This window comes from Culex quinquefasciatus, chromosome 2 (assembly GCF_015732765.1).
Source record: "Culex quinquefasciatus strain JHB chromosome 2, VPISU_Cqui_1.0_pri_paternal, whole genome shotgun sequence".
Lineage (NCBI taxonomy): Eukaryota > Metazoa > Arthropoda > Insecta > Diptera > Culicidae > Culex > Culex quinquefasciatus.
In genome coordinates this window covers 137706234-137727671 of record NC_051862.1, presented here as the reverse complement: position 1 = coordinate 137727671, position 21438 = coordinate 137706234, and the positions used below count along the sequence as shown (strand labels likewise).

The 21438-nt window shown below is 47.2% G+C and overlaps 1 protein-coding gene across 1 annotated transcript in view; it reads left to right on the top strand.

Moving 5' to 3' along the window:
* Positions 1–21438, top strand: part of LOC6048482 — a 174947-nt gene that overhangs the window by 107906 nt on the left and 45603 nt on the right. Inside the window, exons 15-31 of the mRNA XM_038257982.1 lie at positions 215–1021; positions 2023–4491; positions 5664–5807; positions 5878–6033; positions 6720–12938; positions 13453–13671; positions 13977–14159; positions 14226–14717; positions 14786–18136; positions 18239–18565; positions 18639–18953; positions 19102–19422; positions 19530–19850; positions 19932–20243; positions 20310–20633; positions 20697–21020; positions 21088–21396. Coding sequence (XP_038113910.1) covers positions 215–1021; positions 2023–4491; positions 5664–5807; positions 5878–6033; positions 6720–12938; positions 13453–13671; positions 13977–14159; positions 14226–14717; positions 14786–18136; positions 18239–18565; positions 18639–18953; positions 19102–19422; positions 19530–19850; positions 19932–20243; positions 20310–20633; positions 20697–21020; positions 21088–21396 — 16593 coding nt within the window. The remainder of the gene's footprint in view (positions 1–214; positions 1022–2022; positions 4492–5663; positions 5808–5877; positions 6034–6719; positions 12939–13452; positions 13672–13976; positions 14160–14225; positions 14718–14785; positions 18137–18238; positions 18566–18638; positions 18954–19101; positions 19423–19529; positions 19851–19931; positions 20244–20309; positions 20634–20696; positions 21021–21087; positions 21397–21438) is intronic.

Here is a 21438-nt window from a genome sequence, read left to right as displayed (position 1 = left end):
TGCAAGTTTGACCTATGTTGCACCCTCTTGAAGATTAGGTTTACAGAGCAGTGACGTACCGAATGGCTAGCAATTGGTACATTTGCCCCAGTACTAGGTACAGACACACATACACACACAAACATTCATTACACACATACACTCACACCACAAAAACACTCACCAAGTACTATTCTTAAAATCCTATTATTATCATCACAACAACCAAATCTAGACGAGTCCTGTGCGAACGATATGCAATGTCCCAATGAAAAGGCTTGTATCGGAGGAAAGTGTTCCGACCCTTGCTCCCTGCGAGGAGCCTGTGGCGATAATGCCCTGTGCCAAACGGTGCTCCACAGGCCGCGCTGTTCGTGCCCAAGTTGTTACATCGGTAGACCGAATGTGGAGTGCAAGCCCGATCCCAAATGCAAAGAGGCCACCACGCAAAAGCCCAGCGATCCCAAGATCGTATCGATCGCGTGCGAAAAGGACGCCGACTGTGACGAGTCACTGCGATGTGACGCCAGCGGCCAGTGCAACGATCCGTGCACCATACCGACCACGTACGTGTGTGACCCGAACAAGAAATGTATCTCCCGACGGCACCGGCCGGTTTGCGTCTGCAAGCACGGCTTCATCGTGAACGACTACGGAGAGCTGATCTGTGCTCCGGAGAAACGGGAATGTCACGGAGATGACGGTTGCGCCTCGAACATGGCTTGCATCGACGGCAAATGCTTGAACCCTTGTATGCCCACGGCTACCCGAGGACCCGCCTGCCCGGAGGACAAAGCCTGCATGGTGATGGACCACAAGCCGGCTTGCGTCTGCATGAAGGACTGTAGTCCGACCCTGTCGATCTGCCTCCGGGACAGCGGGTGTCCGTCGGATCTCGCCTGTCGTAACTATCAGTGCGTAAACCCTTGCGAAAGCACTCAGTGTGCCGACGACACACCGTGCTTTGTCGAAGACCATAAACCGATCTGTAAATTCTGCCCTCCCGGATTCGTGAAAGATGCCCACCAAGGATGCTTGAAAGGTAACATACACCACAGACAACTTAGCGGCGATTAGCGCAATGATAGAACAGCTCTACCTCTATCTACCAGTATCTCTCTTCAATCAAAGAATTAGGACCACACTCCCAAAATTCAAACTTTCAGATCTACCTTTACCACATCTGTCTGTTTCGTCTGAACTTTCCCCTCTACTCTTCTGTATGTGTCACAATCACTGCTCTCTCTCCCTTCCGAAGTTACTGTTCTGTTTCATATAGAAGAATGTAATAGTATGAGGACATTATCGTAATAGGTCACTTCTACAGCTGTCGTACTGTTAGCCGACCCTATGTACATTAGTCTAAATATTTCTCGAGCCTCTACCCTTAGAGACCTGAACTCAACCTAGAGTGCTACCGTTCAACAACACTACACACTACCACAACGATCGGAACGTTCAAATTCAATGACCAAAGCCAAAGAAAAACGCCAATTGGAATACCAACAACAACCAAAAAAAACATTAACGACGCCTCAACATTCACACATGCTCATGCTCAGAAAATAAACAAATTGTCAAAGAAACAACCAAACTGCCATTAAAAACAAAATGCAATACACTCACCCATTTGGCTCAACAAACAAACAACAAGCGCAAAACGCTGTCTAAACTGCCACAGCCGAACCCAGTTCGCTGTCCAGCTCTATTCTGAATACTCATCTACACTCACACTCTTTACTCTTCACCTACACACTTTCCACTACTCTGTATCACTTACTATTGTTACTGTGCTTTCACTGTTACTACCACTACCTACTACTACCACCTATACCTACTACCCTACTGAACCTACTACTATACAAGACCTGTACGTGTAAATAATAGCAAAAAACCAATAACTTGCATCAACGATGTACCTTCTCAACCTCCCCTCCTCACTCTATATCTCTGTATATTATAAATGTGTATTAAAACAAATACTCCTCCTGTATTTACCAAACCTTGTTTTTAACACACCAATTATACACGTTACCTCCACAGCTACAGAAGAAGTAAAACACGATGAACAAAAACAAGAAGAAGAAGAAGCACCGCGCCGCTGCTCGAAGCATTCCGACTGCGGCACGGAACGGTTGCAGTGTCTAGCGGGCCGTTGTCTTGATCCCTGTGGTGGGTCCTCCGCTGCATGTGGCGAATCGGCTGACTGCACCGTCAAAGCGCACGCCCCCGTCTGCACCTGCCCCGCCGGGTATACGGGCAATCCCGGCAGAAAGTGTGTCCCAGTGACGACCTCCACCACCTTGCAGACCACCACGGATGGACGCTTGGACGCAGCGACGACCACGGAAGAGTACGGCGGAGACGCGTACACAGGCGACGGCATCGATCGATCGGACGTGTACAGCACGGTGGAGCCGGATGTTGATAGTACGACCATTACGGAGACAGCGAGCGGTGAGCGTACGCCACCGGCTATCACCGAAACACCGTTCCGATCGACGACGATGACCGGTGAGAATCTGTTGGTTACTGTGGGTAGTTCAAATGGTACGGAATCTCCACAATACATGACCATCACAAGCACAGATCGATTCGCTCAAGAGGTGACTACAACAAAAGAAACCAAGAAGATTTGGTCAACAACTAAACCTACAACAATCGGGCAAACCGAAACTACCACCGAGGCTGGAACTGAAAAGACTTGGTCAGAATCAGAGGCAACAACTAAACCAACAAGCACTGTCCGAACTGAGACTCAATATGAAACGAGTTCATCAACACCGTATATTAGTACAAAAGAACCGATGACTGAAACTAACGTGCCAACTGGAAGCTCTAAAGATTATGAAGATCGCACATCAAGTGTTACAAAACAATACGAAGAGAGTCCAACGACATCAGATCCGAGAGAGACTGCTTCTGGACCAACTATTTCGACTCCGTCATCCAGTACAAAGGAATCAGAGAGTGATGCATCAACTGGAAGCTCTACAGACTATGACGATCGCACAACAGAAACTGAAGGAACTTCACCAAGTGTTACAAAAGTAACCACTTCTGACCTGGCTACTTCCACTCCGTCAACCGATACAAATGTATCAACTGGAAGCACTACAGAGTATGAAGAACGAACAACAGTTTTTGAAGGAACGACTACAAGTGTAACAAAGAAATACGACGAGAATCGAACAACACTCAGTCAAACAGAAGCAACTTCAGAACTACCTTCTTCAACTGATAGCACAACAAAGTATGACGAAAGTACAGCAACTACAGAAGAAACTTCTAAGTCATCGACAGTACCCACTACTTACGACAGCACAAATAAGGTAGATAGCGACGCAACAACTGCTTCCGGTTATACAGCAACAGTAACAGAGAAAACCTCTCAACCAACAACAAAAAGCTTCACGCAACAGTCCGATCAAGAAGAGACAACCACTTCACCATACACCAATACGAAAGAATCAATAACTGATAGTAACGTACAAACCAGTAGCACTACATCGTTTGACGATCAGACAACAATTACAGAAAGAACCGCTCTGCCGTCATCCTCAAGCAATACAGAGAAATATGGCGAAACCACCACTCGTAAGAATCTCTCAACCTCCACCGCTCCAACGTTTGAAACATCAACACTAACCGAAACCGTACCAACAATCCCCCAAACGACCATCTCAACCCTTGACGTCAAAGACCTCACCACGATGCGCGTGCTACCCACCACCAAGAGCCCAACCCACGTCGATACGTTGGTGAAGCAGGACCGCAAGACTACCGAGCTGGAAACGGACATTCCGCCAACGATGCTAACCCGTCCGACGACCCTGCCGGATGTGCTGATGAATCGCAGCAGCACCACCGAGCGGTACGACGAGTACGTGTACGGTGGAGAAGCGACGGTTAAACCCGTCAAGGATCGCAAGGACGACGTGGGTGCGAGCACGACAACGCAAGCTAGTACTACGGCGCAGGACGAAACTGAGGGTGATCGAAGCATTCCGTTGTCGACGAGTGCGTATGATGGGGAGGAGAACGATGATGATTACAGCGAGGAGCTGACTGAGGAAAGTACTACGGTTAAAGGAGGGGTGAAGACGTCGACAAAGGTGACGGTGGTGACTGAGACGAGTACTGATCGCAGAGATGGAAGGGTTACTGCTACTGAAACGTCACAAGTTGATACGACAACTTTGCGGATAACGTCAACTGTAACGGCTGACGAAGAAGCAACGACTCAGGTGACCACTGAAGATCTACAGAAGGTAGTTACGCATGTGTATGATTCGGCAACGACGATGAAGCCGTTGATGACGCCGGAAAGTTGCATTACTGAAGAGAACTGTCGATCGAATGAAACCTGCTCCAAAAGCGTCTGCGTCGATCCGTGTGTGGTCAGCACTCCTTGTCCCAATAACATCCCATGTCTGACCATAAACCACCAACCCAAGTGCCTTTGCAATAAAGCAGATCCGGTTGGGTCAGCAAATTGTATAGAAGAATCAGGTAATTTGTCCACAAGATTTTCTCATTGTCGATCGTCGCTGGGGCTGATCCGGTGCAGCCGATCCGCGCAGTACGACCTGTCGTGAGCACACCTACTCTCTTTTTCTGTGGGAAGCTTCGTGCGGTGCCCACAATTCACACAGTACCTGAACATCGCCGTATCGAACGCTCATCCTGCGCGACGACTCTTCCGGAATGCATCATCCACCTTCTCCCGATGGGTTCATCTCATCTAGCCGGGGATGGCCTCTCGTAGTGCCATTATCGATTCTTTCCCTCTTCTTTGCTCTCTGTATCTGATCATTACAATCCTATCGAAGCTCACGACAGTACGCGTACGCCGTGGAACGCGGTGCCGTTCCGATCGAATCCCAGCGCCAATCATCGCTAGAGAACTGAATGGCACCTGCAACACCACCTCTGTTAGAACCATCATTACCTTTCGCAATGTGGCACCACTGCGCTGCCCCATGGCCTCATTGTACTGCATCCTGGACGCTTGCAGCCGCATGAATGTCGACCTCCCCCACAAAGACAAGTTTCTTCTAGCGGATAAATACCTTCTGTTTTGAACAGCTCATGTCGTATTCTGCTCTAGCGCAGCATCCCACTGTCTGTTTCTTTTTGTACAAAACAAACCAAATCGAAACGTCTAGATTCATTATTATTCTGGTATTTTCTATCTTCTTTCTTCCAGTAGCCCTTCTGTATAGTGAAGTTGTGTGTATAGACGGCCGCGCACAAACTCCGAGAGTTGATGCATGCTGCGCGGCTCGTAACCCCCAAAACGATCTCCTCCTGTATTCTACAACGTAGCTGTGAATAATACATCTGTGTATATCTACAACTCTGGTGGTTGGGAAACTTTGTCCACTTTGTACACTAACACACGAAAAAAAAACACTCCTGCTTGCTTCTGTTTATGTATATGTGTATTTAGAAATTGCTTGCTGATTATGCTTAGCTTATCGACAACCGGCTTGCGTAGAATGTGTAGTCTTGGTCATGCGTACTCAAGTAGCTAGTAGAAAACCCAACCAAACTTTTCAGTAGTTTCATTACATTCAGTAAAGATCCGAGATGTAATACGGAAAACGATCAGACCGTTCGTCGAATCCGATAGGGGGATCTCTTGCATGAATCGCACTAACGCTTTGATGTGTATTTTGCAGAACTGGGATGTAGACACAACGACGAGTGCTCCGTGGAACGATCCTGCGTCAACGGCGTTTGCATGGACCCGTGCCAAGCCGGTAATCCGTGCGAGGCCGGTCAGGAGTGCGAAGTGCAAAACCACGAACCGGTTTGCATAAAGCGTGAGTAGAAGCTGTCGAATCTTGCACTTTTTCTTTTATATGTAACTAACATTATCCTTCTTCTTCACAGTTTGCCAATGCCAGAAGTCAACCGACTGTGCGTCGGGATCTGTATGCGATGGCTGCAACTGCATCCAACAGGACACACCGTCCCAGGTGACGACCGGCTGCGAACACTGTCCACCAGGCATTCCATGCAACCCGATAACCGGTGCATGCGTCAAAGGTAAGTCCCACCAGCCGTCAGCCGGCTCATACGCTTCTAGTCGCTGCTCCATACAGCTAATCCGAACATCTACCATGTAACCATGCTGCCTTTAACCACGCCTCCAACCTGATTCGCGCTGTTCGTACTGCTAAGGATGGTCTACGCTTCTCTAATTTACATAAACCAATTTCCAGCCTTAACCTCATATCTCATTTCCCTCCATACAGCTAGCTTCATTACCATTACCACTGTCTTCTATTCGGCCCTAGCTTGTTCTTTTCTCGTTGTATCAAAAAAATAAATAGCTCATCTCGCTAAAGCTTGCATTGTAGGACTCAAATCGGAAGACGGTAAAACCCCGACCGTAAGTTCCTAACTGTACGTGACTGACTGGACTGACAGTTCACTGTACGTTCTTTAGAATGCTTTTGCAAATCCATCAACACTTTCAAAATATCACACACCAGAGTTCACACAATCACCACCACTCTCAAGCGCATGCTGCATACCACCAAACGCTTGTGAAACGCGTACACAAACGCAACACACATACACATACAATCACACCGTTCACAACACAATCACACTCACGATTTGTCACGCAATACACCAACAGAATATTATATATTTTCGCACCACAGCGCGGATTAACAGCGTTTTGATTAACGAGTTTTGTTTTGTTTTATTTTTCTTAACCACACAAGAAACAACAACAACAACACCTAACCTAGATTTAGATAATCCCTCCACGACAACGATACCCGCTGTACATAGCACACACACAGGTTATACAACACACACAAGCGAGCAAATAACAACTAACTTCGTAACCAAACTGCCTATAACAGAAACAGAAACAACATCAACAACAAACAGCCGGTTCGAAACGTCTCCACCTAAAATCACAGCTGATGATATCGAGTCCACCACACGGTCGCTAGCTTCCGAATCCGACTCAACAATCCGCTCGACAATGTACGCGACATCGCACGATGAGTATCCTTCAACCGTCACCGAAAGCCAAACAACGCTCACTACCAGCAGTGAGTTGGACGACTCTAGCAGGACGGCTTCTGTGACAGAAGCTTCGCTAATCAGTTCTAAGAACACTGAGCAATCGTTTGACAGTACACCTACACGGGATGTAACGTCCCAGCAATTTACGACTACCGGACGAAGTACGGAACAATCCGGCACTAAACCATCAACTGAATTAGAACGAGATTATACTACGGAACAAGGAACTCAAACAATGACAGAAGATAGACTAACAAGTTCAACTCAGGTTCCTACATCTACTGGAGTGAGCACGGAATATTCCACTCAACTTCCTACCGCGGAGACTTCCAGTGTACCATCTGCTAATCAGGAGAAAGATACTACTGAACCTACAACAGACGTAACAGAAGCAGGTACAAACGATGTAATAACTAGTTCGACACAAGAGTCGGTGACAATCGGAAGCAGTACAGAATATTCCACTGTAAATCCAGCCGAAGGACCATTCAGTGAGCCATTAGTAGAATCGAAATTCACGACAACCGAAAGTATTGTAAACGATGAATCTAGTAGACCATCAACCGTCATCGAAAAAGATTTCACTACAGAGCAAAGTAGTCAACCAACAGATGTGACAAGTACTAGTGACGCAGTGACCAGTAGGATACCAGACTTAGCGTCAACTGGAATAACGGAATATTCCACCATGAATCTTACTGATGAACCACCAACAAGTGGTAAACCAGTAGAAGGTACTTATACAAGCGGAGCTGTTACTAGCCCGACACAAGGGTTTGTATCAACTGATGGAATCACTGAATTCTCAACTCAACGTCTTACCGAAGAACCCTCTAGTAAACCATCTACTGATCTAGACAGAGATTACATTACCATGAAATCTTCATACGTAACAGGATCTAGCGAATCAGTAACCAGCGCAACACAGGAGTCGCAATCAACTGTAAAGACTACTGAGTGGCCTTCCAGCGAAAAACCGCCTGACTTGGAAAGAGAATATACTATTGAACAAGATAGTTCTCCAACAGATGTAACTACTACACGGGAGGCAGTAACTAGCTCCTCACAGGAACCAACGACAACAGGAAGAAGCACGGAATACTTCAATCAGCCCACAGAAGAAACCACCTTTGGCGAATCCTCAACTAAGTTTGAAACTGATCACACAACAGCACAAGATCGCCTAACAACAGACGTGACAGGCACAAGCGACTCGATACAAGTAACCACATTATCTTATAAAAATACAGAATCTGTAATAAATACTGAAGAAACTACTGTTTTGGAGAGAGATAATACTACTGAACGTATCAGTCGACCGACAGATGTGACAACAACAAGAACTCAACTTCCTTTGGAAGACACATCCACTGTACCATCTACTACCTGGAGAAGCAATTATACTACTAGGCAAAGCTATGAAACAACAGATGAAGCAAAAACGATGTCAACTGGAATCAATCCGGAATATTCCACTGTGAATCCTACTGACAAACCGTCCGATGAGTCATACACAAAAGAGACTGTGACCAGTCCAACGCAGATGCCAACGTCTACTGGATGGAGTACGGAGTATTCCACTAAACTACCTAACGAGGAAACTTCTAGCGAAACATCTAGTACCGTAGAAAGAGATTTTAATACTGAGCAAGGTGAAGTAGAAACAAGTGAAGCAGTGGCGAGCTCAACGCAGATTTCGACGTCAACTAAAAAGAGTACTGTGCATGCCACAACGAATCATACTGAGGAACCTGCTAGTGTACCATCTACCGGATTTGAATTCGTAGATATTACGACTGAGCAACCTCAATATGTGGAAAGCACAAGCGAAGCAGTGACTGGTTCATCGCAGAGATCTGAATCCACTGTTAGAAATACCGAATATAGCGCCATGAATCCTACCGAGGAGTTCTCCAGTAAACCATTTACTAGTTCTGACAGCTCTACCACCTCAGAAAGCGATGTTACAGCTGAAACGGATAGGCAAACAACTGACGTGACAAGCAATGTAGAAACGTCAACTGGAAGCAGTACGGAACCTTCCACAATGCATTCCATGGCAGAACCATCCAACGAACGAACTACTGAACAAGATAGTCAAACAAAACATGAAACAGATATGAGTGATGCAGTAACCAGCTCAGAAAGTGTTTCGACATCAAGTGAAATACCATCGACAAGTTTGTACACCTCTACTAGCTCAGATAGAGTTTATACAACAGAACAAAGTGTTGGAACTACAAATGTTGTTGGTGCAAAACAGACAACAACCAGGCCAACACAAGAACCTGCAACAACTGAGCAAAATGTCAAATATTCCTCGTTAATTCCTACTGAAAAATCCTCTACTGGGTACAGAAAAGATTATACAACTGAACAAGGTAGTCAAACAACAGAAGTGCCTTTTGCTAGCGAAACATCATCTAGCTCAGCACAGATAACCACTTCAACTGAAAGACGCACAGAGTATTACTCTGAGAAAACCACTTCCACTGGCACAGAAAGAGATGATACTACCGAGCCAGGAAGCCAACCTACAGACGAAACTGTAACAAGCGAGCAAGCCGTCACTTCGACACAAGTACCTGCAACAACTAGTACAACATCCGAGCTTCCTACTGATAATCCTACTGAGCAATCATCTACTAGTTTAGTTAGAGAACAAACTACATCGATTGCACCAGAACAAAGTACGGATTATGTCACGAAGAGTCCAACTGATGAGTCGTCTACTACCATAACTACTGAGCAGCAAAGCCAGCGCACAGATAAACCAGACTCGACGGATACAGTGACTACACCAAGCCTGAAGACAACGTTAGCTACGGATCAATTAACTCAGAACCCTACTGAAGCGATCACGAGTGAGCAGTTTACAAGTTCAGATATGTCTACGATTACGGAAACAAGTAGACAAAAAACAGACGTAACTGCATCGAGCAAGGAAGCTGAGCAAACCACGGAATATTCCACTCTCAAGACTACCGAAGATATCAGTAAACCATCTACCTTGTTAGTACACGATTATACTACAGAACAAGAAACTCCATCAACTCAAATTGTCACAAGCAAATCAGTAACAAGCTCTGATCAAATATCTTCGTCAACAGATAGAAATACAGAAGCTTACACCACTGAAGAGCTCTCCACTAAATCGTCAACAATGTTGGAAACATCTACGTACGTAGAAGATGAGTTGTCTACGAAGGGAAGTAGTTCACCGTCAGATGTAATAGACACAAGTGAAGCAACAACCAGTGCGGCTCAAGTAATTATGTCGGATGTACAAAGTGAGAAACCATTCAGAGAACCGGACACCACTACTACTACCGCAAACAAAGATTATACTACAGAGCACGGTACTGAACCAACGTATAAAACAGTGACAGATTTCACAAAAGCAACGACAACTGGAAGTGGTCCGGATTATTCCACTCAGAGTGCTACCGAAGAAACCAGTAGTGTGTCAGAAACAGATTACACGACGAAGCGGGAAAGAACAACGACAGATAGTGTCACCGACTCAGAACTAGTGTCTACGTTAACAGGAAGAACTACCGAGCATTCTACTCAACTCCCGGCTGTGGAGACATCTACTAGTTTGGAAAGAGATTATACTACTGAACAGGAAGATCCGTCAACTAAAGATGAAGCAACTAGCTCAACATTGTTACCTACGTCAACTTGGAGGAGTACGGAGTATCCAACTACTAATCCAACTGGAAAACTATCAACAGGATTGGATACAACAACAAGTGTAGAAAGAGATCATACTACAGAACAAGACAGTTCTCTTTCGGAAACTACAGGATCAAGGAGGGAAACTACAACGCAGATTTATATGTCAAGCAAACAAAGTACGGAACATTCGACTGAATTCTCGACAAAATTAGTTACTGATTCTGGAGGAGATTACAGTACGAAATATGATGGCTCAACAACAGTGGGGCTTAATACTGATGAAGAAACTACTAGTTCAGATACAGTTTTATCAACTACTGGAAGAAGTACGGAATATTCTTCTTTGAATCCTACTGAGGAACTGTCTACTGTATCAGAAACCGATTATACTTCTGAGAGTGGAAGCCACACGACCGACGTTTCAGGGTCAGAATCAACAACATTGTCAAACAAGAGATATTCATCGATTTCAACAGAAGCAGTAACGGAACAAGGATCGTCAATGACAGAAGAAGCACCGGCTAATACGGTAGCTCAAAAACAAACAACTGACTCGATGCACTCTGAGCGAACAACGGACACGACATCTAAAGTACCACTGGAAGATTTTACACCTTCAACAATAAGACAGAGTTCGGTCGAAAGCGATAGTCTTACAACTAGTAAGATTGCTGGTACTACCGAAAAATCAACGTCACAAACGAATGTACAGGAACCAATTGGTTCAACTTTGGAATATGAAACTAAAGATTCGGTGGTAACATCAGAGAGAACGACTTCCACACAGTATTCAGACGAACAAACAACAACATCTAATGCTGGTACATTTATTCAGAAAGACGAAGGATTTACTACATCTGGAGATGTAGCAACCAGCCCGACAAGTGGCAAACCCATTGCTGATCAGACTACAACAGAGGTTCCGTCGAGGACAGAATCGACCACACAGGAATTGTCAAGCGCAAGTAGTAACAGGACTGAAGAGATGACTGTCACATCAAAGAATACTAAAGAGTACGATGATGAACAAACAGCATCTACTGTTGGTACAACTATTCAGAAAGACGAAGGATTTACAACATCTGGAGATGTAGCAACCAGCTCGACAACTGGCAAACTTATTGGTGATCAGATTACAACAGACGTTCCGACGAGGACAGAATCGACGACGACGACGGAATTGTCAAGCGCAAGTAGTTCGACTGACACGTCGAAGAGTACTGAAGAGTACATTGATGAACAAACTACAGCATCTACTGCTGGTACGATCATTCAGAAAGATGAAGGATACACTACATCTGGAGATACGACAACTGGTATTGCTATTGATGGTCAGACTACGTCAGAGTTCCCGTCGAGAACAGAACCAACGACACCGGAATTGTCAAGCGAAAGTGTTTATGTGACTGATGAGTCGACTGTCACATCCAAGAGTACTACGGAGTACATTGATGATCATACTGTAACGTCCACTCCACAAATAGATAAAGAAATAACAACTTATGGAGCTGCAGGAACCACTAAAGAGTCGACTGACACTACGAAAAGTACTACAGAGTATATTGATGGAGTGACTGATGAGTCGACTGTCACATCAAAGAGTACTACGGAGTATATTGATGATCAGACTGTAACGTCCACACCACAACAAGATAAAGAAATCACAACTTCTGGAGCTGCAGGAACCACTTCGGCAATTGTAGAACAGACAACACAAGAATTGACCACAAAGAGTAGTTACGTCACTAAAGAGTCGACTGACACTCCGAAACGTACTACTGAGTACATTGGTGGAGAAACTGTAACAGCCACTACTGGGACTATTATTCAAAAAGATGAAGGATCAACTACATCTGTAGATGTACTAACCACTTCGGATAGAACAACTGTTGATCAGACCACACTACGAGGCACTACGGCATCAAAGTCGACTACACAAGAATGGTTAAGCTCAAGTGTGCCAACTGTCGGAGCCGACACAACACAACCTTCGACTGCACTAGATTTAGACATAGGTTCCACTACTATCCCCACTAGTCTTCCTCCCTCTGCGGAAGACACTTCCACAGATTTCCTCACCACATTTAGCGATGCAAACGAAACAACAACAACACCACGACCGTGCCGAACCTCCTCCGATTGTGAAGTATCCGAAATATGCAAACAAGCACACTGTCTTCCAATATGTACAAACCGTTTACCTCCTAACACACTCTGCGCAAAAGGTATTATCAGCTGCCTGTGATTGAGATCTTCTCCAACTCCCACCTCACTCGAACTCTGTATACTCTGCACTACACACACTCCAACTACACCTACACACTGTTTTGAGACACGCTGCACTGTGTTACTTTTTCCACGTTTGAACTTTGATTTGAAAAGAGTGCCCCTCTGATTTCGACCCTTTACTGTACAGTTTGTTTCCGCTTTAGCCTTATTGTTTTTAAACCAAACTCTAACTCTGTCACCCTTCAACTACTACTTACTACTACTTACAACTTTAATCCTAAATAAATCCTACTTTAAACCATTTTGAACAGATTTATAAACAATGCAACAGTAATTTAGGAAGCACCTTTTGTAAATATTATTCAAAAATTAAACTCGTATACTTTAGATCATGAATACCAAAAACAATTACTGTTGGATTGGAGCAACATGCAACCAAATGATACTACCAAAAACCAATATCTAATTCAATTCTAATCCCCCCCACGTTCACGCAATTAACAATAACAGCTCCACCTGGCACGCCCAAAATACCCGAACCCTGCCAGTCGGACGCGGACTGTATCGAGTCCGAGGTATGCTATATGGAGCTGTGCGAGAATCCGTGCAACTTTGACGGAGTCTGCGCGCCGACGGCAACGTGCCACGCGAAAATGCACCGACCAATTTGCACGTGCCCGGCCGGCCACGAGGGCAATCCGACGATCAAGTGCACACCGCTGAAGCCAAGTAAGAGAAACTAATAATTGCCCGCTTTAAACCACATCCACATCACTCAATGCAACGCATAACCGATGCACCAACATTGCACCACTTACTTTCGGTCCCACACAAAATGTTTGAGCACAAATTTTACAGGTTATGTTTTGTATAGTTTATATAGAAAGAAACCAAATGTGTATAAAAAAATCTTTCAACTGCAAAACTGTAGATATTTGCAATTGTGACTGCACTCTGTACTTAAAGCCACACCCCGTGTTTTGTTTTTCTTCTTTCTTGTTTCATCTCTGATGCACCACCCCACCAAAATCCAGTTCAATGCACCTCGAACGATGAGTGTCCTTTGATGGAAGCCTGTGTCGGAAATTTGTGTCAACCGCCGTGCAGTGTGAAGAATCCGTGCGCCCACAATGCGGTCTGCATCAACCGGAATCACGGTTCCGAGTGCAGCTGCATTGAAGGCTACCACGGAAACGGTTTTGTGTCATGCCAGCCAGGTAATTTTGCTCTCGAAATTCAGAACTCGACCAATAGGCTGACCGTCGTCTCGATTCCTCTTGTAGTGACTACGCCAGGTTCCGTTTGCCAGTACAACGAGGACTGTCCACCGGACAAGCTGTGCGACCGGTTGAACCGCGTTTGCATCAATCCATGCCAGGAAGATTCGTGCGGTGAAAATGCCGAATGCCTGCCACGAAATCACGGAATAGAGTGCCGTTGCCAGGCTGGATTCGCCGGAAATGCTTACATTGAATGTGTTCAGCTGCATGGATGTCGCTCAAACAGTGAGTGCGGCTCGTACGAAGCCTGTATCAATGGCCAATGTGCTTCGCCGTGCCAGTGCGGATCGAACGCGTTGTGTGACGTTCAGAACCACAAACCTCAGTGCAGATGCCCACCGGGATACAAGGGAGACGCCAGAGTGGGATGCAGTCCCCCGTCAAACCCGTGCGATCCGAACCCATGCGGTCTGAACGCCATGTGCGAGATCGACGCCGGTAGTCCGGTGTGCTTCTGCCCGAAGGGGTTGACCGGAAATCCGTTTAAGAATTGCAGTAAGTATCTCCTTAACCCATACTCTAAAGTTCATCGCAATTCCTAACATCCTACCTTTTCTATCCAGTTCCAGAAGGAGACGACTGCACGCCAAACCCTTGCGGACCAAACAGCGGATGCAGGAAGATCAACGGAAAAGCATCCTGCTTCTGTTTGCCAGAGTTCGAAGGCAATCCACCGAAAGAGGCATGTAAACTGCCGCAGAATCCGTGTGATCCATCGCCGTGTGGACCGAACACGCAGTGTAACATTCTCAGCAATGGATTTGCCAAGTGCACGTGTCTCAGTGGATACATCGAGAGCCCGAACACGATCCGTGGATGTATTGAGCCGAAGAACCCATGCGAACCGAACCCATGCGGTTTCGGAGCCGTGTGTGATTCGTCGCACAATCCGGTCTGCTACTGTCCGGAGGGAAGCATTGGAAATCCGTTCCGAAGCTGTAACGAGCCAGTCGTGACGACGGAACTGTGCCGACCAGGACCTTGCGGCAAGAATGCCGATTGCTACAACGTTGACGGCCGAGAGCAATGCTACTGCAGTCCTGGATACGTTGGAGATGCGTACAACGGATGTGTAGAACAGCCACGATCGGTCTGCGAGCCAAATCCGTGTGGACCAGGTGCTGAGTGTTTGGTGCTGACAGATGGATCGCCAGCTTGCCGATGCCCGCCGGGCCTAAGCGGAGATCCAACAAGTGCGGAAGGATGCCACGGATACGAATGTCGAGTGGATGATGATTGTGCGGTGGACAAGGCTTGCATTGGATTCCAGTGTGCTGACCCTTGCCCGGGATCATGCGGAACTGGAGCACACTGCAAGGTTGAAAAACATCACCCGGTGTGCTTCTGCGATGCGGGTCTCACCGGAAATCCAGCGATCAGATGCTTCCAGCTTGAAGAACGAGTTCCCGACAATCAATGCAATCCGAGCCCTTGCGGCGTCAACACTCAGTGCACGGTACGAAACAGAAGACCCGTCTGCAAATGTTTGCCCAACTACAAGGGTGACCCGAAGAAGGGTTGCAGAGCAGAGTGCGAACTGAACTCCGACTGTCCGTCCGACAAAGCCTGTGTCAATCGTCGTTGTGTATTGCCTTGCAATGGAGGAGCTGTTTGCGGAGTTAACGCCGAGTGTCGCGTTGAATATCACACACCAATGTGCAAGTGTCCGAACGGATTCACCGGAGATGCTTTTGTACATTGCGTACCAATTCCGGAAGACAGAAACATGACACGCCAACCGTGCCGATCGTCACCATGTGGTCCACAAGGTGTCTGCTCAGTGTACAGCGATGACGTAGCACTTTGTGACCCGTGCTCAACACCCGATGCGATACACAATCCACGCTGCAGACCACAATGTGTACTGAACACGGACTGTCCGTTCAACCAAGCGTGTATTCAAAACAGATGCCAAGACCCGTGCCCGGGATCATGTGGCTATAACGCACTCTGTGCAGTTGAGCAACATCGCCCGGTGTGCTCATGTCCACCAGGACTTTACGGAAATCCGTACGAAAGATGCATTCAACAGGACACACCACTCGAAACGTGCGACACGATCCGGTGCGGAGCCAACACAGACTGCAAACGAATGGGCGGCGTTCTGGCATGTGTCTGCAAGAAGAACTACTTTGGCGACCCACTTGTGGGATGCCGACCGGAGTGCGTCATCAACACCGATTGTCCAGTCAGCAAAGCGTGCGTAAACAACCGCTGTCAAGATCCTTGCGCTGGCGTGTGTGGCGTGAATGCCATTTGTAAGGTGGTGAATCACCTACCTGTCTGCTACTGTCCACCAACGCACACCGGGGATGCACTTGTTGCGTGTACGGAAAAGACCTATCTACCACCGGATACTACGCCATGCGATCCAAACCCATGCGGTCCGAACAGCAAGTGTCTCACGACGCCGGATAACTACGCCGTATGTTCGTGCTTGCCAGGATTCCGTGGAATGCCTCCTGCATGTCAGGCCGAATGTATGATCAACGCCGAATGTCCACAAAACAAAGCTTGTATCAATCTGAAATGTGTGGATCCATGCCCTGGCACATGCGGAGTTGGAGCACGCTGTGAAGTTTTGAACCATAATCCAATTTGTAGCTGCGGACCAAACCAACAGGGAGATCCGTTCGTAATCTGTGAATCACGACAGAATGAGCCACCGGTAGAATCAAAGAATCCTTGTGATCCATCACCGTGCGGATTGAATTCCATCTGTCAGGTAAAACGCAATCGCCCGGTGTGTTCGTGCCAACCAAACTTTATCGGAAGCCCGCCATACTGCCGACCGGAATGTGTTCTCAGCTCGGAATGTGCACAGGACAAGGCTTGCATCAACGAAAAGTGTCGAAATCCGTGTGAGAACGCATGTGGAGCAAACGCCGAGTGTCACGTTGTGTCACATTCCGCGTTCTGCAACTGTCGTCCAGGGTTCGAGGGTGATGCTTTCATCGGTTGCTCAGAAGTACCGAGGCATCCAGTGGTAAGTGAACCTCACGATCCGTGTTATCCAAGTCCGTGTGCTGAAAATTCGGTTTGTTCCAATGTGAACGGAGCAGCCAAGTGTCAATGTATCGCGCCTTATCTGGGAGATCCGTACAATACCGGATGCCGCCCGGAGTGTGTATTGAATTCCGACTGCCCAAGCCATCTGGCTTGCGTAAACCAACACTGCCGAGATCCATGCCCAGGAGTGTGTGGCTCAAATGCCGAGTGCACAATAGCGAATCACATCCCGGTGTGCGAATGTAGCCGAGGATATGTTGGAGATCCGTTCAGAGGATGCAGAAAGGAAGTGCCACAGCCAATTGTGCCAAAAGATCCGTGTGCCCAATGCCCGTCGAACAGCGTGTGCCGAATCATACAAGGACGACCAACGTGTTCGTGTCCGGAAGGCTATCGCGGAGCACCGCCGGCTTGCAGACCAGAATGCTCGAGCAACGAAGAGTGTCGACACGACCAAAGCTGTATCAATCTCAAGTGTAAAGATCCCTGCCCGGGACTGTGTGGCGTCAATGCGCAGTGCCAGGTCATCAACCACAAACCGTTCTGCAGTTGTCTGAAGGACTACTACGGAAATCCGTTTGAACAGTGTATGCCGAAACCAGCCGAGCCGGTGCATCCGTGCCAACCGAGCCCATGCGGACCGTACTCGGAATGTCGCGAACTGAACGATCGTGCTGTTTGCTCGTGTGTCCCGGGAATGCTCGGAACGCCACCGAACTGCCGCCCAGAATGTGAAACTCATCAGGAATGCCCGTCGAACCGAGCTTGTTTCGGCCAAAAGTGCAAGGATCCGTGCGTTGGATCATGCGGCTTCAATGCGCTTTGCGCAGCCCGTGACCATCGCCCCGAGTGCTCCTGCATGGAAGGATTTGAAGGCGATCCTTACACTGGATGCAATCCAATCGGTAAGTCTTGTTTATTGTTGCCCTCCCCTTTAAATGATTCCCAATCCGAAAGAAATACACGGCAAAATGACACTCATGATGACAACATTATCGTATTTATAGTCGTATACCGAGATGAAATCATTGAACCTTGCAACCCGTCGCCATGTGGATCAAATGCTATCTGTAAAGAACGTAATGGTGCTGGTTCCTGTACATGCATGAAAGATTACTTCGGTGATCCGTACGTTAGCTGTAGACCAGAATGCGTTCAGAATTCAGACTGCCCGTACGACAAGTCATGCGTCAATACCAAGTGTGTTAACCCATGCGTTGGTACGTGTGGATTGAATGCCGAATGTCATGTACATAATCACTCTCCTACCTGCACGTGTGTAACTGGATTTGTGGGCAATCCTTCACTGGCCTGTCATCTCCTTATCATAGAAAGTAAGACCTATCCTATCTGGTGTGTATGTGTGTGTGTTTCTAACTATCTGTCTAACTATTCCTCCTGTATTAGAACCAAAAGACGAGCCCGTCAATCCATGCCTCCCATCACCGTGCGGTCCGTATAGCATCTGTCGGGTGGTGAATGATCACGCCGTTTGCTCTTGCCAAAACAATTGTATTGGAGCACCTCCAAACTGTCGACCAGAATGTATTATCAATTCGGAGTGCTCGCGAGATAAATCATGCGTGAACCAACGATGCGTCGACCCATGTCCGGGAACATGTGGCCTGAACGCCAGATGTCGCACCGTCAATCACAACCCGATCTGCAGTTGCAATCCTGGATTCATTGGTGATCCATTTGTTCAATGTTCTCCCGAACCGAGTAAGACTTCGTCGTCGACGCTATCGCTTCTTTGCTACATACGCTATCGCTTGGTAGGGATCTGCCCTATCTGTTTTCGCTTCCGCTTAGGCTTTTGCATGTTACTATCTGTTATATGTTGTCTGTATCAATGTTTTACGTGTTTTAGAACAACCCATCCTGCAAGAACCCATCAATCCTTGCCAACCATCCCCATGCGGTCCAAACTCTATTTGCCGGGTGCAAAGCAACCGTGCCGTCTGTTCTTGCATTCCCAATTACATCGGACGACCTCCGAGCTGCCGTCCCGAATGTGTTGTCAACTCCGAGTGTCCGATGAATTTGGCATGCGTGAACGAAAAATGTGTCGATCCTTGCCGCGGATCTTGTGGACCTAACGCCGAATGTAGAGTTGTGTCGCACAGTCCAATGTGTACTTGCTATCCCGAGCACACTGGTGATCCCTTCTCCGGTTGCAATCGAATTCAAAGTAAGATTCACGTTCACCAACATCGTCCATCTGACTTTTCGTTTCGTTTCATTCTATCATTCTTCACACCTCTCGAACCAACCTCCTTTCTCTTAAAACCTTTCCAGTTATCCACGAACCGCCGGCTATGCCGTGTACGCCAAGTCCGTGCGGCGCCAATGCCGTATGTAGAGAACAAAACGGTGCCGGATCGTGCACTTGCCTTCCGGAGTACTTTGGAGATCCCTATGTGGGCTGTCGCCCAGAATGCGTCATGAACAGTGACTGTCCGCGAACACGCTCTTGCATCAATAGTAAATGTGTCGACCCGTGTCCGGGTACATGCGGTGGCAACTCGGAATGTCACGTGGTAAACCACGCGCCAACTTGCACTTGCATTGCGGGATACATTGGTAATCCCTTCACCGCTTGCACACCCCAACCAGAAAGTAAGACTTTTTAGATTCAATTTATTGATTTGAATCTACTAAATATTCACAAACTTTTTTTTTTGTTGTAAAATTCACCAGTACGCGAAGAACCCATCAATCCTTGCGAACCTTCACCGTGTGGTCCAAACAGCCATTGTCGCGTGATTAATAACCATGCCGTTTGCTCGTGTCGAACGAACTTCATTGGCACTCCACCAAGTTGTCGACCGGAGTGCGTCGTAAGCTCGGAATGTCCACTGGACAAGGCTTGCATCGGTCAACGGTGCAAAGATCCTTGTCCAGGCACTTGCGGACTTAACGCGCGCTGTCAGGTTACCAACCACAACCCAATTTGTAGCTGCAAGCAAGGTTTCACGGGTGATCCGTTCGTTCGATGCATTCCAGAAGACAGTAAGCTTTTTAGTACAATTGACTTTGAGACGTTTTCTAAAATTTCCAACAAAATTGTTCAAATAGGACGTCCCGTGGTAAGTGACCCACCGAGAAATCCATGTGAGCCATCTCCGTGTGGACCGAATTCGCAGTGCAAGCCAGTTGGCAACACTGCAGCGTGCTCGTGTTTGCCGAACTATATCGGCCGTGCACCGAACTGTCGTCCCGAATGCACCTCCAACTCTGAATGTTCCTCAATGCAAGCGTGTATCAACGAAAAGTGCAAAAATCCTTGCCCCGGATCTTGCGGCACCTTTGCCACTTGCGTCGTCCAAAATCATCAACCGAGCTGCAAATGCTACGACGGTTACACCGGTGATCCGTACTCAGCGTGTATGGTTATACCAAGTAATATTTCTTCACACGAAAATTGTAGAACTCCAAATTTGACCTCGATCGTAACTATTTCAGTTCAACGAGAACCAGAGATCGTTAATCCATGCAACCCTTCGCCATGCGGAGTGAACGCTGAATGCAATGTACGAAATAATGCCGGTTCTTGCACTTGTCTTCCGGACTATTTCGGCGATCCTTACCACGAGTGCAGACCCGAGTGCGTACTGAACACTGATTGTCCCAAAACGCGCTCGTGTCTGAACAACAAGTGCAAGGATCCGTGTCCGGGCATGTGTGGCTTGAACGCGGAATGTTCCGTGTCCAATCACGCCCCAACGTGCTCATGCATTGCCGGCTTCACCGGAAATCCGTCCGTCGCTTGTCACGAAATTCCAAAGTGTAGGTTCCCTTTGTCTGTTTCGCAGCGTTTTGAAGTTTACTCACAATTTAAATTTTAAAATTTTAGTAGCGGAACCGATCGATCCTTGTCGACCGTCACCTTGTGGACCTTACAGCGAATGTCGCGTGGTCAATCAGCATGCTGTTTGCTCTTGCCAAAAGAATTACATTGGTACACCACCGGCTTGCCGACCGGAATGTACGGTTAGCTCCGAATGTCCCCAAGATAAGGCATGCATGAACCAAAGATGTATCGATCCATGTCCCGGAACTTGCGGCTTGAACGCCAGATGTAACGTTATCAACCACAACCCGATTTGCAGTTGTTCGCCTGGATTTACGGGCGATCCTTTCATACGGTGTCTACCGGAAGAAAGTAAGCTGATCCTTCCTACCTTCCTTACTCCTTCCCTCGCCT